This window comes from Chroicocephalus ridibundus, chromosome 8 (assembly GCF_963924245.1).
Source record: "Chroicocephalus ridibundus chromosome 8, bChrRid1.1, whole genome shotgun sequence".
In the NCBI taxonomy this organism is placed as follows: domain Eukaryota; kingdom Metazoa; phylum Chordata; class Aves; order Charadriiformes; family Laridae; genus Chroicocephalus; species Chroicocephalus ridibundus.
In genome coordinates this window covers 44,310,438-44,329,841 of record NC_086291.1, presented here as the reverse complement: position 1 = coordinate 44,329,841, position 19,404 = coordinate 44,310,438, and the positions used below count along the sequence as shown (strand labels likewise).

The 19,404-nt window shown below is 37.1% G+C and overlaps 1 protein-coding gene across 2 annotated transcripts in view; it reads left to right on the top strand.

The window, feature by feature from the left end:
• Positions 1-16,409, top strand: part of USP7 (ubiquitin specific peptidase 7) — a 72,172-nt gene extending 55,763 nt beyond the window's left edge. The window contains exons 16-31 of one of the 2 annotated variants that reach the window (XM_063343227.1): positions 112-246; positions 441-542; positions 1,306-1,411; positions 1,919-2,011; positions 2,897-2,964; positions 4,187-4,287; positions 5,665-5,818; positions 7,032-7,099; positions 8,239-8,347; positions 8,438-8,515; positions 8,884-8,984; positions 9,574-9,673; positions 10,510-10,629; positions 11,974-12,045; positions 12,915-13,005; positions 15,789-16,409. In XM_063343227.1, coding sequence (XP_063199297.1) covers positions 112-246; positions 441-542; positions 1,306-1,411; positions 1,919-2,011; positions 2,897-2,964; positions 4,187-4,287; positions 5,665-5,818; positions 7,032-7,099; positions 8,239-8,347; positions 8,438-8,515; positions 8,884-8,984; positions 9,574-9,673; positions 10,510-10,629; positions 11,974-12,045; positions 12,915-13,005; positions 15,789-15,895 — 1,605 coding nt within the window. In that variant the 3' untranslated portion in view covers positions 15,896-16,409. Of the gene's footprint in view, positions 1-111; positions 247-440; positions 543-1,305; positions 1,412-1,918; positions 2,012-2,896; positions 2,965-4,186; positions 4,288-5,001; positions 5,146-5,664; positions 5,819-7,031; positions 7,100-8,238; positions 8,348-8,437; positions 8,516-8,883; positions 8,985-9,573; positions 9,674-10,509; positions 10,630-11,973; positions 12,046-12,914; positions 13,006-15,788 lie in introns of those variants that run through there. The other variant, XR_010072181.1, reaches the window with a different exon arrangement.
• The last annotated feature ends 2,995 nt before the right edge of the window (positions 16,410-19,404 follow it).

Below are 19,404 nucleotides of genomic sequence, written 5' to 3'. Positions count from 1 at the left end.
TATACCACTATCCAGAGAGCCAGTGATGTTGCATGGTGACACATCATGAGAAGGTATCACATTGTGCAGCTGAGTTAATATAAATAGTAACCTTTAAATGTAATTTTTCAGATAGTGGCAGAGGATCAGTTCTGTGGTCACCAAGGCAATGACATGTATGATGAAGAAAAAGTGAAATACACTGTTTTCAAAGTATTAAAAAACTCCACGCTTACAGAATTTGTTCAAAATCTCTCTCAAACGATGGTAAGTTTTCTGTAGCTGGATATCTGTATCTATTTATTTTATTACATTATGGTTGCTTCATAGTCTTTATCTTCTCCAGGTATTGGCAGCAGTCATAGTTTAGACCTTTTAAAATAGAAGATCTCTTTGAGTTTAATAAAAGTATCTTAGCCTTTTGTTCGTTTGTTTCCTCTCACAATTTTTATTTATTTTAGGGATTTCCCCAGGATCAAATCAGATTATGGCCAATGCAGGCTAGAAGTAATGGAACAAAAAGACCCGCAATGTTAGATAATGAAGCAGATGGCAATAAAACGGTAAATATTCATTGATAGAGGACGTTATTTCTGTACATCACCATGGATTTTTAGTTCTCTCTAAGAATCTGTAAATTTGGAACACCACATTTTTCAGGGTTTTAATTTAACCTGTATTTGGTAAAGTTGATTCTTGAGAAGACTAGAGATTTAGTGGGTTGATTTGGATAGGAGGGAGGAGTGTGGTGCATGACTTTTCTTCCATGAAAAAAAGCATGATCATGATTTTTATGTTAGATTTCAAACAGAAATGTCTTTTTGAGTCCTCCATTATTTGGGCAAAAACTCTGGATTTATTGAAATGTGTAGATTAAAACATTGGTCTAAATACCACAAAAACCAGTCATTGGTTTCACTGTCCTGTTGCCTCTAAAGTGAAGTAATTTTCTTGCCATAATAAAGATAGCTGTAGGTATATATTTTAAATGAAAGAGAAATAGTTTAATTGTAAAAAAAAAAAAAAAAACAAAAACAAAAAAAACCCAAAAAACCACAAAAAACAACAAACCAAAACCCCAAAACAAACAAACAAAATAAACTATCATTTCTACTTCGTTAAAACTTTTTGTTTGGTGTTTTTATATCTGTCCATGTTCTTCTTAATAAACTTCATAAACTTCCTGTCATCATGCAACTAAAAAAAATAAATACTTCTCCCACTCACAGAATGTCATAAAGTTCTTTTATCTGATGGAAATGCAGATATCAGGTTATATCATGTTCTCCAGAGACTTTTTTTCTTCTTCCACGTCTTTCTACATAGATGATTGAGCTCAGTGACAATGAAAATCCATGGACAATATTTTTGGAAACAGTAGATCCAGAGATGGCTGCTACTGGAGCAACACTACCCAAGTTTGATAAAGATCGTAAGCATATATGCGAAAACTTGAGTAAATAGAAAATACTTTTATTTTTAGTATATCTCAGAAAACGTTGTGTGGTCCTTTTTTCAATAATGACATTGAGGTACCCATCAAACTACAGTGCTGAAATTAGTTTTTCTCATGCAGTTTTTCCCTCATTTCTCTTCAAGCGTAAGGCATGTTTCACTTGTTTTTAGAATCACTGAATGATTATATATACGTATGTGTGCGTGTGTGTATACACACATACCTGTGTGTATATTTATGTGCTTTTGCCGAGAAAGGTTGGACCAAATGATCCTTGTGCTCCCTTCCTACCTGGTATTCTATGATATAAAGTTGATTTATAATAAATCAGCATTTGAGACTATTTTAAGGGCATTAATCAAATTAATAAATCAAAGATACATCTTTGCTACTGTTTAACGAAAAACGTCGTGGTGATTTTTTTCCCCGAGACATACTCAAATCAGCCTTACTTAAAATTAAGTCTTGTTTCTTAATTTGTAGATGATGTTATGTTGTTTCTGAAGATGTATGATCCGAAGACTCGGAGTTTGAATTATTGTGGGCATATCTACACACCTATATCCTGTAAAATACGTGAGTTTTAAAATTTAATTTCATTGTTATAATTGATTTTTTTAAGAGACAGTAGCTTGCATATCTTTTTTCTTTTAATAGTAGTTTTATCACTGAAATCAAAGGTAGACCACAGAAAGAAATTCTGATTTCTCCCAGCAGCAGTGCTGGTCCTCTGATATTTGTGTCAGTGAAACTTTCTGCAAGGCTGAGAGTGTCGCCTTAATGCACCATTGGCTGACAGTTAATTTTTTGTTACAGGTTTGCTATATTTACCAGATGTTACTGAACATAAGCAGCTGTTTCAAATTTGCTGTAAAGCCTTGTGATTTGATATTGCTCCCCAGTTTGGTTTTTTCCTTCTAGTTCAAGTTTTTTTGTGGAATGTACTCACTCCTGCAATAGCTTTTAAAATAACTGTTGGACAAGTTCTTGTTATGGTAGCCTGAGCGCAGCTGCGCAGACTGAATTGGGCGTGAGCCTTGGTTTTGAAGTGGGTCCATTTAAAGAATTCAGCAAATGTCCACTGAATAAAAATACTTTGATTTGTCTTTTTTAATGTCTCATTTTGTTGACTTGCACATGCTTGCTAACTTTGTATTTGGGCTGCCTTAATTTTTTTTTTTTTTAAAGAGATTAAAATTTTTCTCTGGGAAAGGAGCAGTGTTATTTCATCTCCTTGATCTTAGATGGCCTTGCACGTATTTTTGTTGTTGTTCAGATGAAGTGGAAGGAAACCTTAAAGTCTGTCTCTTGATTGAATGTCAATAAAGGAAGCTTTAACCTAGAAGGCTCTCTTTCTTAAGCATATAAAAACTATAGGGTAGAAAAACAAGTTCTCTTTTTGCAGGCGGTCTCACTAGCAGTTAGTGCAATGCATTTCACATTCCTTTTCTTTTCCAATAGGTGACTTGCTTCCAGTTATGTGCGAGAGAGCAGGATTTCCACAAGAAACTAACCTTATCCTCTATGAGGTTTGTATTGATAGACTTTTAGTAACATTTTTTGTCTTTTATATGGTATAACTAGAGAAAAAGCAGCTTTATTGGTTAAAGGTTGCTCATAGCAATGGTGTTTTATAAATCATAAGCAATCTGTAACCTGTAGCTTTGAAGTCTATAGGGCTGCAAGAGAGTATCAGCAGATAGTTAACTTCAAAACAGATTTAAAATTAAACAACTCGAAGTGTGAGGCTTTAAAAACAAATAGTCTCTCTACAGGAAGTCCTGCATGGGCGTTTTGCTGTGCTAAATCAGTGCATATCCTCAGAGTCGCAGTGTTAGAGGAGCTAATGCTGCTAACACTATTGGCCATTGGATTTTCGATGCCCCCCTTACACAGAGGAATTGCAAAAATGTTGTGTCTTCTCCTTCCTCCCTAGGTTAGAAGTCAGCAAACACAACACTTAGTCTAATGAGTTTCTGCCTGAATACAGAAGTAGTAAATCTGTATAACTGCTGTATTTATTGAGTACTGAAGATGCATATCTTGCCAAGGCAAAGTCCTTGCTATAGCAAGAGCCAAGAATTGGGGTTTTTATTGTGATTTTTGTTTGCAGTCATGCTGCTCTCTCTGGTGGTTCCAGGGGAGCACGCACACTTCCATCCTAAAATGCAAAACTGTCACAGGTACTCCTACTCTGTGCAGGTCAGTTTGATTACAGTTTTAGACAAGTGCTTTTATCCCAAGAGGTCAACCTACAAGTATAAATACGTAATATGCCTATGGATATTTTATAATATATGCAGTTTTAATATGTCTTTGTTTTGTTGTTTGTGGGTTTTTTTTAAAGACAGTAAATTGCTGTTAAAAAGTTCTGCACTATTAAAATAAGTGAGCATAATCAGGGTTCTCCAAGCTTCCTGGAAGCTGCATAAGTAGAAAATTAATCTCTGAATTTTGGGGAAGATTTTCAGTGCTAACAAAATCAAAATCATGCTGAATGATAAAATACTTTTGAAAATTAAGATAACTTGAGTGAGACTCTAAAGGTAAAAATGAGCAGCCAGCTCCATCAGTAACAATTAGATGTATCTGGACCTTAGCTATGATTACATTTAATTTACGCAAACATATCTACTCGTTTGTTTCAGTTGAAAAATGATACAAGTTACCTTATCTCATGACTTCTTCACTGTTGTTACCTTTGTCATTTATTTATTCAATGTGATCAACCATTTTTGTTCTTTATTGCAGGAAGTTAAACCCAACTTAACAGAAAGGATTCAAGACTATGATGTATCTCTTGATAAAGCTCTTGATGAACTCATGGATGGCGACATCATAGTGTTTCAAAAGTATGTATTTTAAGGGGGCAGCTTGTCATTGCGATTAAATCACCTGCTTTACTTTGAAAGCAGAACTTCCTTTAACTTAGTGTTTTTAACACGAGCAAAGTATGATTTTTCCAACAGTAGACACATTCTCAGCAGTTCTCATTTCAAAGAGGAAATGAGAAAATATTGGTAGTATGTTAATGATCACACATAATTTAAGGAAAAGGAGGTTTCATGCTAGTTTAGGAAACTAATAACCTAAACCAGGTCTTAGTGTGGTTAACTTAGTGTGGAGAGTGGTTCAGCAATGCGTCTGAGTTCTGCAGCTTTATACTTGGAGCTGCTGTAACTCAGACACAGAAGAGCCTACCAGCATTTCAGATCTCAAGCTCTGTACCGTTACCACTGTACAAGGCTCTTGGCTTGGAGCTCCTTTCGGCCTAGAACTAATCTAAACTGCTTTCCCTTTTTTTTCCTTTTACTCATGCTCACAGTAAGTTCCATATTGGTCTACAGTGATGAGATGCTCCCGATTTGCCTGAGCATATGCGACTCATGGGTGTACTGGTGCTTCAACTGGAGTTTTCTCCAAGGCAAAAGGAGAGCTCCTGCATCTTGTGTCCATTAAAGGGATCTTTCATAAGCTTGTCAGGGCTATAAATCAGCATTTCTATGCTCTCACTCCTGATCGTCACACCCAACTGTGTTGCTCTGTTTCTCTCCATGGGCTGACAGTGGGTGGAAGCCAGCTAGTCTATCTTCAGCACTCTTACCCCAGATTATGTGAGATGAATGTATTTCTCATGTCATGCCTTGGAACTCGCATTCCCTGTTGACCCAGTTGGTGTTATGCACCTTTGGCTGGCTGCTGACTCCTGGGTAAGTGCACAGCTTGTACCCTGGTGCTATTTCTCCGCTGAGAATATAGGGGTACCAGTCAGTAGTGACCCAAACCAGCGTCTGTACCGACTGTCTTACTTCTGTGGTTCAAGGAGTGCTGTTGTACATCTGGCCTCTGTGCAAAGCAGTGAATACAGGAGTATATGGAACGCTGTGGCAGCGTTAATCCAGATGCACAGTAACGTGCCAGGGTGGGAGGGAGGGATGACTACTGTTAGAATGCCTGGAATCAGTATTGCTGGATCACCAAATGAACAAGCACAGCGTGCGCCTGTGTTTGCCTTTGCACCTCATGGAAATGCTCAGGGGTGTGGGTCACTACTGACTGTGTTAGTTCCACTGTGTATGAGTGGTGGCTCTTTAAAAAGGTTCTCAACTTTATTTCTGTGTCTCTCAACTATTGCTGACTTACTGTAGGACATGTTTTTAAAAGCCCTAACTGCTTGTATGTGTAACAATGGGATATGTAATGGTAGTATTGTTTGTTTGCTCTTGTAGGGATGACCCAGAAAATGATAGCAGTGAGCTACCAACAGCTAAAGAATACTTCCGAGACCTCTATCATCGTGTGGATGTCATTTTCTGTGATAAAACCATCCCCAATGACCCAGGCTTTGTTGTTACTTTATCCAATAGGATGAATTACTTTCAGGCATGTGTCCTATCTGTTTCTCTGCTTTTGTTTTCTTGTTCTGAAAGTAACTTTTGCGTTAATTCTCAAGCGTATATACGTATTTTTAGAAAAGAGTAGATCTGTTTGTGTACAATTTTTGCATTGTGGTAATAAAAAATCTAAAGAAGCTACTAATGCTTGTGAGAAGAAAATATTCTAAACACACCACCCCCCCCCACCCCCCAATTTTATTAATAATGAGTTACTTGAGAAAAGGATTCTTTCTTGATATGGCATACCACTCTGTTAGGGAAATGATATTCTAATGAAATTATGCGTTTGCTTTCTAAGTAACATGTAAAACTTGCTCAACTTATTTAGCTATTGTAAGAAAAATGCCTTGGGAATCTAGTTGTACCTATTTTCTACTTGTAATATAGCCAGCAATATTCATGCTCAGTGGCACAAACAGGTCAAACCTGTTGTGTTCATAAAGGGTGACCAGGGGTGTTTAGAAGAAAACGGGACAATTAAACTTTTTTTAAAAAAAGAAAGAAAAAAAAAAAAGTTGGAGTGATCTATTAAAAGCCTGAGTAGATTTGGCTCCCTACAGTTCTCCTGCAGTTGCCTTTGTCAGTGGCAAACAGATCACTTAAAAACAGACAGTTTATTTTCTGCAACTCACTTTCTCTACACTTGAAGTGTAAGTTCTTTATAGTTTATTTTGATAAGGGAAAAATAGATTGAGAATCCCCATGCTTTTTGTGAGGCAGTGACGTGAAATATACTGATGGGAATAACCTGGTGATATTACCCAGCCAGATAACTTTCTCGCGGTGCATTAAAGAACAGTGGGAATTTTCAAAGAGGAAGTCTTGCTTATTTCCCCAGTAATACTACAATTTAAAAAAAAACACAGACAACAACAAACCAACAACCCCAAACACAACAAAAACAACCAAACATAACCAAAAGATGAGTAGATCTGTTGCTGTGGATTTTGTGGCCTTTTGGTGACAGCGATTTATTGTAATAAAACGGTTAGTTTCCTCTTTTTTTTCCTAGTGTATCTTATTCTTTGTCAACTGTTCAGAAGCTAAAGATAGTAGTTAATTTTGCCTTGGGGAAGTAGACATAGTTGGACTCTCAGAATCTCAGTATGTACAGACATGTAATGAATGACTGTGTGATTGTAGAGCAATGTCATAACTGCCTGAAATAATTCAGAACTTACCAAAAAATTTATTTGCAGGTTGCAAAGACAGTTGCGCAAAGACTTAATACGGATCCAATGCTATTACAGTTTTTCAAGTCCCAAGGGTAAGATGAATTTCCTTAGTGTTCTGTGTCTAAACTATTCTTTAAAATACTTAGCCCAAATATAGATAGATGGTAGTTACTTCGTAGTTTTTTTTCCTGCTCCTAAACTAATTCTTTACCGGTAAAATGTTGTTAGTGTTCTGGCATGCATGGCAAGTTGCATAGATAGTTCTAAGTATTGCAATGGCTGGCTCTAGAACCTCAGAGAATTGCACATTTTAGAAAAGCTCTAGTAAGTGTCACTGAAAAAGATGTGTTTTAAAGGTTCACTGTCTAAATTTCTAAAGTCATTAATTACTTCAAAGCCTTACTTTATGGGGCAAATTATTAAGCTGATGCAAGTGCTGTTTCACTGAATGCAGATTTCTAGAATGGAGGACATCAGGAACAAGTGTACATAAAAGCAGGATTTTTGCTGATTTTACAGGTTTAAATGCGGAAGCTACTTCACAGATTTCCACACACACACACACATCCCCCCCCAAGTCTGCAAATGAGGTTTTATGCAGATGATGATGATCTAACAAGCTGCTAAAAGGGACATTTCTGGTTAAAGTGGTGTTCTCAGGCACAGTTGTGTAAAACTGGATTTGAATCTGTATAAAACTATAGCAGAAACCAGCGTATTAGTAGTTCTGTGCATGTGCTGCAGGAATAACGCGCACACAAAAATTACATCATCTTTTTGTATTCATGTAAATGCTCTTTATTAACCTGTAGGTATCTCCCTTCATCATCAGTGAGACTGTTGTTAATTTGAGTAGCTCTTTATAGTTTCCAGTGCTGTGGTCACTCTGGAATTTGCTGTGTCATACAGCTCCACAAATTAACCTTTCACAATCTAAAGCATGTGCTGCTATACTAGTAGTTTCAGAGGAATGTAGGTCTGCCACCCTGCAGCATTAAAGGTGAGCTTGTAAACATCCGAGAGAGTCAACGCACACAGTGAAGGGTATTTCTGTTCCTGTACACTCACCTGTTTTTAAAAATGGCTAAAGCGCTGAATATAATGCTCCTTAGGCTGTGATAGCAATTTTGTGAAACTGGAAGCCCGGAGTAAAAATGTACTTGGTACTTTGATTTACTGAGCGGTGATGGATTGGAAAGAGATACTGACGGTTTTCTTTCTCCTTCTGTAGTTACAGGGATGGCCCTGGTAATCCTCTTAGACATAATTATGAAGGTACTTTAAGAGATCTTCTGCAGTTCTTCAAGCCTAGGCAACCTAAAAAACTTTACTATCAACAGGTAAGAGTCCTCTTAATTGGTGTGAATTAAAAAACTGTAATTCTGCCCTATACAAAGTATGCCTAAAGTGTTTTTCTTTTCTTCCTTAAGCTCAAAATGAAAATAACTGATTTTGAAAACAGAAGAAGTTTTAAATGCATATGGCTAAATAGCCAGTTTAGGGAAGAGGTGAGTGAGGCTGGCTGTTACACACTCTCTGTCGGTTCTGTGTCAAAGCTGCTGTGGCTGTGATTATGGTTCACACGCTCCGTTGTCCCTGAATAACACAAAATTAAATCAAAGTTGTACCTTAGGTAAAAAAAACCCCAAACAACAGCAAAACACCCAAGCCACCAAAAAAACATAGAAAATAAATTTTAAAAAATTGTGTCAGTTCTTAATGAAAATTTTGAAGGTAACATAGGTGTTCACCTTATACTTGTTATCTTTTAAAGATGAATTTTTGATGAAGAGAAGAATCCGATGTATTCTGTGCTTTAATATGGCTGTTTACATTTTCAGATTTTCTAACGATTTTTCTGTTTAAAATTCCATAGGAAATAACAGTATATCCAGATAAGCATGGGTGTGTGCGGGACCTGTTAGAAGAATGTAAAAAAGTTGTAGAACTCTCTGAAAAAGGTTCAGGGAAATTAAGGTAAAGCTCAAACACTTTCATTTCGTCTATGTGATCGTGTGGATTTTACACAGAAAAGTATCCATAGAATTTAAAATACTGTGGAAACCATTATTATCAAATGAAGTCTGATACTATGTTAAAACAAAAAGCTTACAAATATAATTTTTATATAATTATTTATTTTATATTTCAAAAGTTACGTCCTTGAGATGCGTAAGTTTCATCAGTTGCATTTGTTAACTCACAATTCTCTCAATTTAACAATTGTTTCCAATTCAAGCATCTTATGCTGTTCACTTCTTAGGAGTTAAAAGTAAGGTCATTTAACGAGTGTAAAAAATAATTTAAACTAAACCCCATTGTCTTGTAATTGCACATACTGGCCTTTTTTGCCATGAGCCAGAAGTAATTTAACCTCTTGTAACTTCACAGCTTAATTTTTACTGAAGACTGAATTTAAAGTGTTACAAATGCAGTAGCTGCATCTGTTTATATCCCGATTACACCAATCCTTCTCAACATTTGAGAAAGAAATGTTGCACTGATATTTTTTTAATTATTTTTGATTTAATTTTTTTAATGCTTTCTCTGCTTGTTTATTTTTAAGGCTGCTAGAAATTGTAAGTTACAAAATAATTGGTGTCCATCAGGAAGACGAGCTGTTAGAGTGTTTGTCACCTGCAACAAGTCGAACATTTCGAATAGAGGTAAATACTACTTTCTTAAAGAGACTTTAAAACTTGACTTGGAGAGAAGAAATTCTTTCATCCTCTTTTTCTGGATTCCAATTTTCAAATACTGTGATACTTGCAGTAAGCTACATTACATGATAATATATATGTCTTTTTGAAGATAATCCTTCTAAAATTTTTCCTTCATTCCGTCTGCTTCCCTATAATGATTTTTGATGTATATTTATTATAAGAATACGTGACGGCTTGGCAAGGGCTTGTCCATAGGACATTTGCTGCCTTAGCAATAATTCCAAGATTTGTTTGAGGACTCATGATACGAATGTTTATGCCTAGAACCCACTTTCATACTCTAAACTTAAGTATTCTAGGAGACTTTGTTACCTTTTCTCTTAAGTTTGAGCTTCTTGAGCCAAATTTTGATACTTACAATGTGATTTTTCTTTAAACATTTCATCATTCAAATTTGTTAACTTGCCTCAAAGATCAGATTTAAAAAAAATAAATTTTCCAATGTAAACTGTAATGAGGAGACAAGAGGTCTGTGATATTGCTGTCTGCTACTACCACAGCTGATAGAAGATTTCATGTCAAAAAAGCCACTTGGGGAAGAGAGTAAATACAGGAGAGCACTTAGCGAGTGGGGGAAGCTGAAATGCTGTCATGCCAGCAGTGAATGACTCGTGTTTAAAAAAAAAAAAGACTCTGTCAAACAGCACGGCTCTTTTAATTGTTTTTAGACTTGTTTTTCATCAGTAACAGTACCTCAGTTATGCTTTTGGTTACTTAATAAGTTAGTTTTTTGTGGAAGTTTTAGCTAATTGCAGTCATATTTTTGTGTCTGGATCTAGGAAATTCCTCTGGACCAGGTAGATATAGATAAAGAAAACGAGATGCTAATCACAGTGGCACATTTCCACAAAGAGGTTTTTGGGACATTTGGAATTCCGTTCTTGCTGAGGATACACCAGGTACAGTGTGCCTCCCTCTTCCTCCCCACGGGATTATATTGATGATGTTTTCTTAAAGTACTCTCAAAGAACTTGACTAGTATAAAAAGTGTATAGGAAAATATTGCTCCTGTATAAAAGGTTCTGCCCAGATATGTCTTTTTACAGTTAAATCATTTACCGTCTCAGTTCGCTTTAGCATATGCAGATCGTTTAGTGTTTCGGTGAGCCTGTGCAATATCTAGAAAGCGGGCACTCAGCATCAGCCAGGGACTTCAAATACTATCAAAAGCAATACCACCCCCTAACCACCCGCAGAACCCCCCCAACAAATCTAGAATCCTGTGTCTAATACCACCTTCGTAATTGTGATGCAAACTTGTTGTCAAAAGTGGCTAGACCATGGTTTCTTGGCTTCTTACTGAGACACGTGATTATGAGAAATGAGTTTGCTTTCTTCAGCATCTTCTAAGATCACTGTGCATTTCATAACTTCTGTAATTCGATGTGCTTTATCTTCTAGGACTGGAAGTTAATACAAGAGGGAAAGCTAATTTGGAAAGATTAATTTAAATTCCTAAGTTTTTATGGGGTGCTGCTCCAGCCGAATGTCACATTAATTCTTTTAATATCAAAGTGTGTTTCTGGGGACAGTTTGCAATTTGCTTCTAAACTTTTTTCTGGTTCATGTATGTTAGTTTGTAGGAAAATTACCTACTTTTCTAAAAGTTTTGGAATGAGAAATATGTACACATCTCTCCATCCCATAGAATTTTACTATATTTCCATATTTTTGATCAATTTAGAGTAAAACCTGTGTGTTGATTTCGGGTGGAAACCGTTTGCGCTGTGTTTCCCTGTCTATGACAGTTGATAAATATTACTGATATTTAAGTTGGTGGTATCCATCACTTTTTTGGGCCGCTTACATACACAGCATGCAGAAGCATACTCCAAAAAGTTACTATATTGAGAGGGAGCATCACAGGCATAGAGGTTTTAAAAAGTAATATGCTTAGAAGGGATATGTAAATTTTTTTCTCAAAATTCGTATTTTGCTGCTAATTTTCTAACTTTGGTTCTTCACTTTAACCTGACTTGCGCGTGTCACTAGCAGTGCTTGGTCGATTTATGGGACAGTTTGCATGATGATGAATCAGTAAGACTGACAACCTGCTATAAATTCAGCAGCTTTATGTTGTTATTCTGTATTGTAGCGGATGATGTTGACACTTGCGTAATTTTGTAAATAACTGAGAGATTAAGGCAGTATATTTTAGTGAAGCTTGAAGCAGGAAATATTAACAGCATCCCTTTTTTTCTGAGTTTTTTTTTTCATCTTAAAAATCTTGTTGTAATTATTAGGGTGAACACTTCAGAGAGGTTATGAAGCGGATTCAGACAATGCTGGACATACAAGAAAAAGAATTTGAAAAGGTAATGGCAAGTTGGTAGAGTTTTATTGCTGATTGTAGACCCTAAATGAGTTTATTTTAAGAAGTTGGAAAACCACAGATTGGCATAAATGTAGATTTTGATCAATAGAACCATTGCTTGACCTCGTGCTTTTTCTGAGAATAATTAAGTAGGAGGTGTAGCAGTAGTATTTCTGGCCTGCATCAAAAGAAACATTCGGCAAAACATTAAAGTAACCTAGATGACGCAGGACCTCTAGAGGCCACCAGTTTCAGATTCTTGCTCAGAGCCAGAACTAGCCTGAAGTTGAGTTACCTAGTTGCAATTTGAAAACTCAGCACAAGAAGGACATGGACCTGTTGGAACGGGTCCAGTGGAGGGCCACGAAGATGATGAGTGGGCTGGAGCACCTCTGCTGTGAGGACAGGCTGGGAGAGTTGGGGCTGTTCAGCCTGGAGACAAGAAGGCTCCACAGAGATCTTACAGCCCCTTCCAGTACCTAAAGGGGGCCTACAGGAAGGATGGGGAGGGACTCTTCATCAGGGAGTGTAATGATAGGACACAGGGTAACGGCCTCAAACTGAAAGAGGGTACATTTAGATTGGATATGAGGAAGAAATTCTTTACTGTGAGGGTGGTGAGGCACTGGAACAGGTTGCCCAGGCAAGTTGTCGATGCCCCATCCCTGGAAGTGTTCAAAGCCAGGCTAGATGAGGCTTTGAGTAACGTGGTCTAGTGGGAGGTGTTCCTGCCCAGGGCAGGGGGTTGGAACAAGATGATCTTTAAGATTCCTTCCAACCCCAACCATTCCGTGATTCTGTGAAATAAGACTTGGAAGGCTTTATTTTAATGCAGCATCTTACCTTTTTTTTTTTTCCTCCTTTTCTTAGTTTAAATTTGCAATTGTAATGATGGGCCGACACCAATATCTCAATGAAGATGAGTATGAAGTGAACTTGAAAGATTTTGAGCCCCAACCTGGTGAGTTGTTAGACAACCTGACTGTTCTTTTGACTTTCTGAAGTTGCTCTGCCAGTTGTTCTAATGTGATTATCATTAAATGCAGATCTAATGCACTCAGGATGCAGAAAGATTGTTCTTTGTATGTGAATGTGAAATACATTAAATGCAGTAACTAAGAAAGTATTTATATATGCTTATGTTCTAAGTGTGTATGTTAGACTGAAAATACATATTTTATAGGCATATAAATAACTAAATCTGTTCCCTTGTGAGTTAAAAGTGTGCATTTTATTGTCTAAATGGGCCAAATATCAGACTCTTCTTCTTTAAAGAAGAGAGTCACAATGTCAGTTGCACCTTGTCTGTATTGACCACCTGCTCCCTGTACGTTTGATTCTCACATTGTTGTTGGAGTGTGTGCTTGTGCTATTCCTAAAAAATATTAAGGCGCATTCTCATAAGATTCTTACTTTAAGTGTGCTGCAAAGAGGTATTTGAATTCTCATATTCATTGAAGACTCTTCTTGCTCGCTCTTGGTATCTTCAATGAATCTGAAGAATCTAACAAGAGCATTACATATGTGAATAGGATGCTGTTTAAGTTTTCTTTTCCTAAGAGGTGATTCACCAAGCTACAAATGCAGCTCTGTTCTGAATTTATGGATGGTTTGCCATCTTGCTCATTTGACTGATATTTAAAGCTCTACTCTCTGAGGAATTTATATGTAGGAGAAACCAGGTTAATCCTTCAGGAGTTCCACACAGTCATCTTTTGAGGATTTCAGTTGGGAATGGCACCTTTGAATCTGCAGTCAGAGCTCTGTTGAAAGCCAGAAAGCTCTGTCTGATAGAAATGAGATTGAGGACAACTTGCAGCCTGCAGTTCTATTTTTCTTACAATTATGAGCTCTGGTTTTTGTTGGCAGGTTGTGCTAGAGCCAAACTTTCTCTGATTTTTTTTCTCAAGCTGTGTTTTGGATTTATGTAACAGTTGTAAAGCAACCCTGTAACTGTCCGTTTATTTCAAAGCCCACAGAGAGTTAGACCTATACTGTTACTGAGTACCGTGCAGGAACCTAGCAAAAAGTCCTCTCATTCTGGTATGTTACACAGCCGGGTTTATGGCTCATGGCTGTGAATTTGAGGGCACTTGCCAAAACTCGGAATGTCTGCATCTGCATCATCCGGGAGCACAGAAGCGTGTCCCTAGTGGGACCTCTTCTTCTGCACTAGTTGTGAGGGGTGGATGACTAACTCAGAGATGAACAATGCTCCATGGACAGATAAACTCTCTCATGTGTGCTCAGAGCAGGCAGAGTCCTGGTTTTATTCTGAGTCATCTATCTCAGGGCAGGAGGGGGAATTCTGAAATGAACTGTCGGACTTTCTGAGCAAAACAGAGCCAATATTGCCAAAACAGCGGGAAAGACTAACCAGGTAACTAGGTCAAAAGTATAGAACATGGCCGAAATTGGAAAAGGAAGAACTTAAACTGTCTGTAGGAGTTGTAGGGAATGCAAGATGAAAGGGTTTTAATTTGAGAGTTCGCAGGAAGTTGCCCCTTTGATATCATGCACTTTGATAGAATTCATTCCCTCCCTGAAATCCTCCCATGAGGTGATAATATGGTGCTCTAATGCTAAGTAGTATTTCCAAGTGTGGGAAAATTGGTTTCTGAAAATACCAAGTTTCAACACATGCTGGACCAATTGAACCAACGCTTTGGCGTTCTCGAATTTGATTGATGTAGCTGGTGTCAGTAGTGTCCCTCTGCTTTTGCAAAGATGCACTCTAGCAATGATTGTGCTGGCGCTAACAGTGTAGAACTTCCTGTCTTTCTTTAAAGAGACATTCAGGTGATCTCAGCAAGGTTGGCAGTTCTCTCTTATATGTGATATTGACCATTATGTCAAACAAAAAGACAAATAATTTTGATTGAAGAAAATATATCCAGAAATGCAGATACAGGCAATCAAAAAGGTCAAGTGTTTTATGCTTTAGTGGTTGCGGTTGATGGCTTTGAACGTAGGAGTGTGCTTCTCTTGCTGGGGGGCTATTTAGTTTCTGCCTTTATCATTTCACTTCAAAGAACATTTGATGCTTTGCATTGAGGACATCTTAAAAGAGAAATTCTTCCATTTTCAAGAAGTATGTGGACTGTGGCTTTTCATGAAAGCTAGTGGTAGATAAAACCATATTGGGCTGAACAAATGAAAAAAAGCTGTATGCTTTCTTTACAGTCTAAATATGACTAATTTTTTTTTAATCAGCAAATAAAAGAGGTCAGTTTCGTGATTTCTCAATTAATGATTATTTGCATTTTACATGAATTTAACAAATATTCTCACTTAAACCAGGTTATAAGAATAACTTAATACAGCAGAGATAACTTATAATATAGCAAATACTATAGGTTGTCATATTTAGATGATGGATGCCTTCCTGTTTCAAACAGGCTCAGCACTTTGGTGAAAGCTGGTACTTTGATGTGCCTGTGGCCATAAATTATAACAGTAGCTTTCTTGCTTTAGCACACGCTTCACTGCTGTAAACTCCTGTAAGTGACTCAAGAGGAGAAAAAACAGGTACCTGATCCAGAAAGAGCTGTAAAACGTATTACTGGAAGGAGAGCAGTGGTCAGGAGAGCAGACCTGTTGGCTGTAGGACTGTTCTGCAGTCCTCTTCCCTACCCTGGGATTCCTAGCAAACTGTGAACAGGGCACACAGGAGTAGTTTATGTAAAGGAAACTTTGCAATTTAGTCTTAAAACTTCATTATTTTTTTTCTCTTTTCTTTTCTAGGCAACATGTCTCATCCAAGGCCATGGCTAGGGCTTGACCATTTCAATAAAGCCCCAAAGAGAAGTCGCTACACTTACCTTGAAAAAGCTATTAAAATCCATAACTGACTTACTTAACCAGATTGTCAAGGCAAGGGACAAAAATAAGTGTGTGTGTGCACCTTTTTAACAACTGTAGAACTTTGGTACACGTGCACTATATCTGAAGTCTTCAGCAAGAGGATTTGCTGCTGATGTTAATTTTATTTTGTTGAGGCTGTTCAGTTTGGCTTCTCTGTATCTATTGACTGCCCTTTTTGAGCAAAATGAAGGTGTTTTTATAAAGCTTGGATGCCAATGAGAGTTATTTTATGGTAAACGTAATGCAAGGCAATTGTCAGCATAATGAGGGAAGAGTTTAGTAGAACAGTTGACATTGGCAAAATATTTGTCTGTAGTACGTTTATAGGTGGCATAAGCTGGCTGGCTGCTCTTCCTAGTGTGGTGTTCACCATCACTGCAGCTAGTAAGTCTTATGTTTAGACTCACATCAGATTTATTTCCTTCAGTTATACTTTAAATGACATTTTTGTGCATTTGTAAATGCAAAACAACTCACATCATCAATAAATAGCAATCTCTACTTCATTGTGTACATTGTTGGCACTTATTCGGGATTTTTGTCTTCTCCAGCTGCATAGAATCTTTTTTAATAAACTAGTTTTCATTTAATTTAGTCCCTACTTTGCATCCCGTTTTGTCAAGTGGATGCCCTGAGTCCTAAAAAGAGAAATTTGGGTATTTTTATTAAATTTTCAACCATTGATAAATACCGCTGCGATTTATTATGCCATCTTCTGGCAAATAGAATGACACTCAAAAGTTGGCAAAAGCAAGTGAAAGGATTATAAATATCATTACTTTAGTTAACATGGGAAGAGATGGGGAAAACACAAGAAATAGCCTTTTAGCACAGAGGGCATGCTCACTAGTGTTTAGTAAGCTGTTGACTTTGTATAAAAAAGGAGGAAAAAAAAAAAGAAAAAAGAAGAAAAAAAGAAAAAATGAATTTGTATATTTAATGAATGAACATGTACAATTTAACACTTGGAGGTTAATTTTGTTGGGTGAGTCTGCAAGTGAATTTCACTGATGTTGATATTCATTGTGTGTAGTTTTATTTCAGTCCCCAGACTGCTTCCTTTTTTTTTTTTTTTTTTTTTGGAGCTAATGCCAGCCGCGTGTCTAGTTTTGAGTGCAGTAAAGATAGATCAGCAATTCACACTTAATTTTACATTCTTTTCCAGTATTTTATTTTGTTTCTGTAGCCGCAGTGTACAACAACTCTTCCTGTATATTGCCTTTTTTTGCTGGAAAATGTTGTATGTTGAATAAAATTTTCTATAAAATTTTTCTTCGGTGAGTGATGACGTGGACGTTGAAGAAGATTTCTCCTCTCCTTGGAAATAGAGTTTTGGGAAATGTTTTCATTTGTGAGCTTTTGCTAAAGGTGTGGGGTTTTTCATAAGTGTTGACAATTGTATAACCCTCGTATTGGTTTTTTTTGGGAAAAAATGTGGGGTTTTCTGTTGAATTGTTTTGGGGTTTGGAGGTGTTTTTGGTTTTTTTTTGGTTTTGTTTTGGTTTTTTTTTTACCTCCTAACTAGTCACATTTGAGCTTAACAAATAAAAGGTTTTTCCAGGAAGGAGCCATGTACAATTAAGACAAATGGAAAAATTATTTTACTAGTTCGTTTGTAAAGCTTGTAGTAGAGTCTTTGTGGTAGACTTGACTCTTCCTGCCTGTACAAAATTTTGTGGTCCAGATTCTCAAGTCTAATATTATAAATGGTGTAAAGTGAAATCTGGAGTCTCTAAAGGTAAGGTCTCTCAATAGAGTAATAGATTCCCACTGTAATGTGTTCCCTGTATGCATAACCAAACCAGAAAGTGCTTAGAAACTTCCCTTTCTCAGACCTGTCAATAAACGGTAGGGGTTGTGTACATGTGATGGCCTTGATACTTTTCTGTGAGATGGATTCTGGTGATTACTGAAAACACCAGCAAGTATTTTTAAATTAAATTTTAAGATCTGTTTCATTCTTGTAGCTTTAAAAAGAATTAATCGCTCAAGCTTTAGGTATGTTTGGATTTCTTTTTAATTTATATCTTGCAGTGCTTTTAAATGTCTCTGTATTTCCAGTCAAAGTAGTTGTTTACTTTTTTTTTTTGGTCATCTGAGTGCATAGGTTACAGGTAGAAGTGCTTAAATGACATGCCTTAAGTGGATAAAGTTTTCCTTTGATTTGTAGTTATGTCGAATCGGTGAGAATTACAACACCCTCCAAGTAGTGTTTCTACTAGTACGTGGACTCTGTCTCTGCAGGCTTTCAGTAAATGTCAGGATTTGTACTGAAAATATTTCTGTAAAATCAGAGACTCTGGTCAGCAGTAGTAAGCCCTAATTATATTTTGTGAATTTAATGGTACACTGATAGAAAATTGAGCTTGTATCTGAATGTCACTAAGTTTTTAATTTATGGGATGTTGGCAGCTTTTAGGGAGAATCTTAGAAATCATGACACTTCCTATTTCAGAAGAAAATATCGTGAACAAAGTAAATTTTGGGTGCCTTTTGATTTTTAGGTGACTAGTTTTTACATGCTTCAGTATTTGTTCTATTCCTACACTAGTTTTGAAAAGACAGTATTTTAAGGCATTCCATATGCAGTTTTCAATAACTGAAGTTTTTTGAGATCTTTTTTTGTTGTTGGAGCACGAGTAACTTATTATTCAAATGTGGAAACACACAGACCTATGAAGAGAAGAGTAAGACAGGAAGTTTTCTCAGGTGCAGTATGTTGATTTAGTTCATTCTAAAAAAATTACAAGAATACAGTCTTCAAAATTACCGTGCTTTCCATTTCTTACTCAGATTTTGGAATTATCTGGATAATAGCGAATGCATTAAATTAAGTTAATGATAATGTAAGTGTTAAGCAATAAGGATGTAATTTCATGGTACACAACATCGGAGCAACATGATGTTAATGGCCCAACTGAATTCTCCCTACGAAAATAGCAAGCGTTGTTCCTGTAGATTTACATAGTGCCTTTTATCCTAAGGGAGTCCAAAGCATTCTGTGAAATCTAAGCAGATCACACCAGTGATATAGTTGCTGACTAGAGAGTGACAGCCAACAAAAACACCCTTTATAGAAGAAGGCTTGCTTAGCAACACCAGGACGCATCTGCGCCACTGCAAGACGCGTCGGAGGGATCGGGCCGATGTCGTGCCGCAGGACGTGCTGAGCATGCGGTGCCTCCCGCGGACTGGATCTACCTCAGCTGCTGCCCCTCCGGCATCCCGCCCCGGCATCCCACTGGAGCTTGGACCAGCCTGTCCGGCGGGCGCTGCGCTGGCTGCAGGCATCACTGCCCACATCTAAGCTATGCCGTGGTTTTGCTATTTAAAATCCTTTGTGAGAAGTCATTTTCTGTAGGAACTGTATATAGTGTAAATAAAATAGACTAGGATAAACGCTGGATTGGTGTCATGTCCGTTCATTTTAGAAAAGATTGGTAGAGAAAGCTCATAGCTTGCTCAGAAGTCAGGGTGATTTTGGTTAGATCAAAGA